A 6219-nucleotide genomic window follows, 5' to 3' on the forward strand; every position below is an offset into this window, starting at 1 on the left:
AGAGTAAAAGGAAAGAGAAGACTTTTGTTCAGTTCGTAAGGCAGGTTGTAATTTGTCTTAAGCAAAGAGGAAATCACAGGTGTACCCACCAATACAGAAAGTTTGCTTCATATTTTCATCCTCGGCCAACCTGAGCATAGTCTGCATGGTGAGCAAGGTCATCATCATGAAGGGAATACTTTGGGACACTGCAGGGAAGCGGGTGAGAGGAGAAAGGTATTACTCGTTTTCTCTCGTGGGGGCTCTGTGACTTCTCCTTGCAATCAGCAGCAAGCATGCCAAAACTGCAAGGAGGAGGTAGGTGGGGTTCAGGAGGGAGATGTTCTCCTCCATCCCTCCTTCCCCACCTGAATGCCACACTGTAGTTAGAACCTTGAAAGAAGGTACTGGTTTTACAACTACTTGTAAATGTTGTTCAGTAGCTATTGCTTATTTGGATAGTTGTTTTATTAATACCAGTATCTCCCACCCAACCTTGCCTGTACTCCCAAGGCCAAGCAAATGTAGCAGGTACTCAGTAATGTCTGTTAAATAAAGTCATATAGAAAGGGAAACTTTTACTTCATACAAATGTTCATTGGTTTGCAGAATATGCCTTTTGGAAAATGTGTTTCTGCAAAAGCAGAGCCAGATGAAGGGGACGTTGAGGATGGGAGTCAGGTCAAATTCACTGAATTCTGGACTAATGGCGGGTGGGCAGGCTCACCTACATTCATAAATAGCCACCCGTATGTTCCTGTCATTCTCTACAGTAGGTAGAGATGCTCTCCTTTCTGCCGTTTTCTCTCATTTGGGTTTTAGATAATTGGTTAGAGGTAGTCGACTCCTAGGCAAAGTGTGATTATACCGTATCTGGTTGCCAGTTCAGCTAGGGAGAGCACGACAAATTCATTTGGGAGCTCTAGAATCCTGAAGTTACTCTGGACTTCGTACATCACAGAATTGAAATCATGTGCAGCCAGAGACACCAGCACCTCACCAGCTAACATTCTGATTTCTCTGGGAATCTGAGAAGGAAAAGAAAAATAATAACAACTAGAGGAAGATCAAAGTCTGCAGAGGAAAACAGTCTACATAACATTGTGATTTCCCATAAATCTGGGATAGAGGGAGAACAGGCTATTAATTACAAATCTATGGTAAAATACTCTCAGATAGATGTCACTTGTTGGGAAAGTAGATGTCATCTTAATGTATTTAAAAAATGGTTTTAATAGGGTCCTTGTAGATGGGGAGTCAGTGGATGTTTTCTTGCTAATTGGTCATGTACTGTGAACACAGGATTTATGTTTTATGCTTAAATAATAAGAATTACTGTGGTTGAAAGACCAAAAATAACGGTGAAAGGAAATGGGTTAGGAGTTGAGAGTGTTGCTTTAATTATCTTCTGACCTAATTGTCTTTGATATTGGAAATATTCTGCTTCTGTTGATGGTGAGCTAGGTAAATTTGATCAACCCTCCTGCTGAGGAAAATAAAAAGATCAGGACAAGATACTAAAATATGTATTCATAAAAGCATTAGGGAGCTCACGATGTAGAGTGTAATGAATTAATGGGTTGAAATCAAGAAAAGATCAGACAGTCCAAGATAAGGAGGCAGATAAAGAGATAAAAAGTCATAAGGGGACCAAGAAAACTGGTTTCTAGTTACTTGTTCAGTCAACAAATAGTTGTGCTACTTTGAAAAAATATGTTAGCATAAAATTCCTCATCTAAATGGAGACTGGATGATGTTACCTCTAACATCTTTCTCAGATTTCCCTCAGTTTCTTCAACTGTGAAAGGATGAATAATGGGCTCTGGAAGTATATTCAAGTGTCCATGATAAAGAAGTAAAAGTCATCTGCAGTTCTGGCAGAGATGTAGAAAAAGATTCTGCACATCCACACAGATGCACTTGGGAGACTTGAAGACCCTGTTGCTAGCCCTTTGCTGATTCCACTAGGAACCAAACTTACATTTTCATCTCTCATGTCCTTAGAAGTGTAATAAATCAACCGTTGGACAATCGCATCATCCAAGATGTCAGTATTCTGAATAACAGATGTGAGATGACTGTAAATGTCTTCCTGTGAACATGTAAGAGGTATTCAGATTGTAAAAATAAAGGAATTGTATGAAATTCAAATAAATAACACCATTCAAGTAGGCAATATATTTTTACTACACAGTGGATCTTAAATATCTTAATTCAGGCTTCCCAAACATAATATGCATCTTTATGAGTCAAAAGTTTATATGTAGAACAAAACTAATTCTAAAATCGATTTGAACTTGTTGCATTCCTATAGTAAGATCTAACTGAAGGCAGGGATAGGTTGCCTGATATATCCAAGTCTTTTGAAAGTCATTGTTGTAGAGGTCTCAGAGGGATGGAAATGCCTGTCACCCTAATTGCTGCTCTCAATTTCAGGGAGTGTACTAGGAAGCACACTGCATTTCCCAGAAAGGCTGCTATGCTGTGAAACTGGACCGAAAGGGAGAGTTGTAGGTCTGTGTTTTATTCATGCCTTTGCTGAGAGAAGGTTAAATCCTTTTTGGATGGAGCTGCAGCTTCAGGAATTATGTGGCTTAACCAGATGCTTGTGTCCTCTAAATCTCTCAGGTGGCTTACATGTCCTCTGGAAGATGAAGGAGAGGCTGGTGTGCTGAGATCTCCAACAGTTATCAGTCACACACCTCCAGGGCTGCACCCATGTCTGAGGTATGAAACAGCTTCCTTTGCACGACTCCCAAGGGCTGAACCTTGGAAGACTTGAGAACCGGCCTTACTTTGTCTTGGCTTTCTTCCCTGTAAGTGCTTTCAGAGATTGTCTTACCACCTTGCTCCACATGTTTTCTGTTTTCTGCAGGCCTTGTTCTCTTGGCAAGGTCTACACTTGTGCGACTTTCACTGTGTTCCTGGAACTGGACCTGATCCTTTATCTGGAACCTCTCCTGACTGATCACACTGAGCCTTTGTGTTAGATGCCATTAATATACCCTTTTATGAATGAGGAAATTGAGTCACGGAGAGCTTAACTGTGGTTAGTGTTAGAGGTAATGCTACACTTGGAACCTAATTAATTCTTAGCTGGCACCTTAACCTATTGGTTGTGCTGGCTATTTCAATTCCTTAACTTGACACAACATTAAAATAAATTGCAAGCATTTGCTATTCTCTGATGCCTTTTCTAGAACTTCGTCTTCAATATGGGGTTCAGAGACCATTTCCCAAATGCTCCCAAATGTTTGAGAAACAGTGGTCTATGGGAAAATTAATTCCTATCAAGAGATTAATATAATGATTTTCAGCCATACCTAAATGTCAGCATAAGCTCTGTGAGCTTTAAGTGTCTAGACTCATCACAGATTGATCAAATCAAAATCCCTGGTGGTGAGGTCTGGCTCTTGGTATTTTCCTAAAATTCTCTAATGGATTCTAATAAACAGTCAGGGTTGAGAACTGCTGAATTAAGAGATAAAGGTGCAGGTATTGCCCTCCACAGGGAGCAATACTGAGAGTCATTAGGAGCATTTTGGTGGTGTGACATGGGCTTGTGTTTTGGTCTTCCCTGGGCAAGTGATGTAACTTTTCTGTCTTATTTTTCTTGGTTGTCATATGGAAATAGCAATATTTATAAAGTTGTTGTGAGGAGTAATTATTATATAACATGCACCATTGTGTTGAAAATAACTAGCCCTTCACTTCCTACATAAGTGTCCTTTGAAGGGTAGAACTGCTGTTTTAGTTGTTGAAGTCTGAATAGCCTTCAATTCTTAGGAAAAATTTCCAGTTTGGAAATCATTAGAGTATGGGAGCTCTTTGTGGATTATTTTAGGAGCCCTAAAATTATGAAAGAGGAGACTTTAACCCACATGGTTGCAAATTTGATATTCCCCTTTTTCCATATCTACCTGTATAAGGTTATGAACAAGGGCGTCATTTGCTAGTTTCTAGAAGTGAATGGATTCTTGAAATGTTAAATGATTGCTAAGTGCCATGATTCTTGAAATGGTAAATATAATTGTTTCAGCTTTTTAATGACTTACATTAAAACTGCTTTATTTTATTTTATTTTTATTTTTTTGGTACTAGGGATTGAACTTAGGGGCACTCAACCAGTGAGCCACATCCCCAGCTCTGTTTTGTATTTTATTTAGAGACAGGGTCTCACTGAGTTGCTTAAGCACCTCACTTTTGCTGAGGCTGGCTTTGAACTCAGGATTCTCCTGCCTCAGCCTCCGGAGCTACTGGGATCATAGGCATGCACTACCATGCCCAGTTTACAGCTACATTTTTGGAAGACCATGTCAGAAGCCAGGTAGATAAAATGAGGAAGTTGAGGTAAAGAAGAATAAATATGAAATGTTGCAACAACAGTATTAAACATGGTGAAAGATATTGTTCCCTAATTGTCCTACCTTACTAATATTATCCTCTTTGTTCAGCATCCCAAGAGTGAGATTAATATCACCAAAAATCTCTAAAATGCACAGAAAAAGAAGAATTAAAATGTGTATTGAAATGCTGTTCGTTACTTTACAGTAGTCACAGAAAGTTAGTTTGTTCTCTGTCCTCATGTCATCCTTTCTCTCTTCCTTGACAGAAGTTGTATGTTATTCATAGTTCACACCCTGATGCATTTGAAATTATCAGATTTTTGAAGTTATCAGATGTTCCATAATAGTTTTGAAACCTGAGTTCCATGTGGAGAGGGACATAAAAGATGCTGGATTCCTATTTATCCCTTTAGTCAAGTGGCCATCACCCTATGTCTACTCTGTAACCAAGCTCAGCTGTAAGATTCAGTGAGCTGAATCCACTTCTCTTGACTTGAGCCTTAGAAGGCAGTGGTCAAATACAGGTCTTCATTTCCCTTCTTTCTCTCTCAACACCTCTTCTGTCCATTTTACCTCCATAACACCCTCTTCCCTTCTATCTACCCCACTGTGCCTGCCAGGTCCTTTTTCTGGTCCCATGCTGCTGAGACCTTTATCTTTTCTGATAAAGATCTACATGTTTTGATTTGCACCTTCCAGGAATAAATAAATAAATAAATATATTATTTATTATAATATATATTGTATATATTTCTATACATGTATATGTTTATATACACACATATATATATTTTACAAAGCACTCTAGAGTACTCAAATACAAATTTGGAATCAAAAGAATTGAGCAATTTTAGGTTCAACATGGAAGGTTGGTAGGAGGGATGATTTTGGGGTTGGAGATTTCTTATGAATCTTCAAATCAAACAATACAGCATCTTTGGCAAAGCAGAAAGACAGCCATAATTGCAAATAGGAGGAAGACAGTTCTACAGTATTCCTCTAATATTTAAAATTAAACATGAAACTGCCTTTCTTTGATTTGTAGCCACATTCTTCTCAAGTAGGCTCAAAATTTTTACAACAAGTAAAACAGTTATGTCCCAGGCTTCCAGTCTATCTTTGGTCCTACACAATTAGCATGGTTTTTATTATTTTGATATAAAGGGAGAGTAACAGGAAATAAACTTACTTTGGCAAAACATTTCATAAAATCTTTGAGGCATACATACCTCCCACAATGACACACTTTCTGCCAGACCCAAAGTGTGCACAAGACATATACAGTACACAGCAGAGTCCCAACTCCCCAGGACCTGATGGTGCTTACCTGTGGATTCCTCCATGCCGTGAGTTATGTCTTGGCTATTTTAGGCTTTCTAAGAGACAGCACCTAAGTATCAGAAATAGTAAGGCTGAAAAAAATCAAAGAAGCAGGTTGGCAAGTTTCTCACATAAAGTTCACATAAGGTTCCCTAAATGAAAGTCCCTTCACTTGATTGGCACAGTGATCTGGGAACTTCCAGCGATGGGTTTGCTGTTGAGGAGGTTGATGCTGTACTCTACCACTATGGCATTTTCTTGCTTTTGAGCTCCTGCTGACCAACAAAATGGCTGCATCTCACCGAATATTGTCCCTTTGGTGGAGACCAGAGTATTTGAGAAGGAAGAAATTAGAGGCTAGGATTCAAACCATTGTTAGAGATCAAAGGAGTTCCTCTCCCTAAACTTGGGTCCATTGATCAAATTTGGGAATGGTTTTCAGTGGTCACTTTACTGGCCTGATGTTGGTAAAGCCTTGAGGTGAGCTTGCTGATTATTCTATTTGGTGAAAGTCAGTCACACAAACTGGGCATGCCCAGTGGACTGTCAGGGGCAGTTGAATGGAATGTCCAAC

At 39.2% G+C, this 6219-nt stretch overlaps 1 protein-coding gene across 1 annotated transcript in view; it reads right to left on the reverse strand.

Moving 5' to 3' along the window:
* Mroh2b (maestro heat like repeat family member 2B) overlaps positions 1–5668 on the reverse strand; it is a 73678-nt gene extending 68010 nt beyond the window's left edge. The window contains exons 1-5 of the mRNA XM_047554729.1: positions 5653–5668; positions 4407–4468; positions 1961–2071; positions 848–1007; positions 90–188 (exon numbers count right to left, since the gene is read on the reverse strand). Of these exons, the coding sequence (XP_047410685.1) occupies positions 90–188; positions 848–1007; positions 1961–2071; positions 4407–4468; positions 5653–5668 (448 nt within the window). The remainder of the gene's footprint in view (positions 1–89; positions 189–847; positions 1008–1960; positions 2072–4406; positions 4469–5652) is intronic.
* Between the last annotated feature and the right edge of the window lie 551 nt (positions 5669–6219).

The sequence above is a fragment of the Sciurus carolinensis genome, chromosome 6, assembly GCF_902686445.1.
Source record: "Sciurus carolinensis chromosome 6, mSciCar1.2, whole genome shotgun sequence".
In the NCBI taxonomy this organism is placed as follows: domain Eukaryota; kingdom Metazoa; phylum Chordata; class Mammalia; order Rodentia; family Sciuridae; genus Sciurus; species Sciurus carolinensis.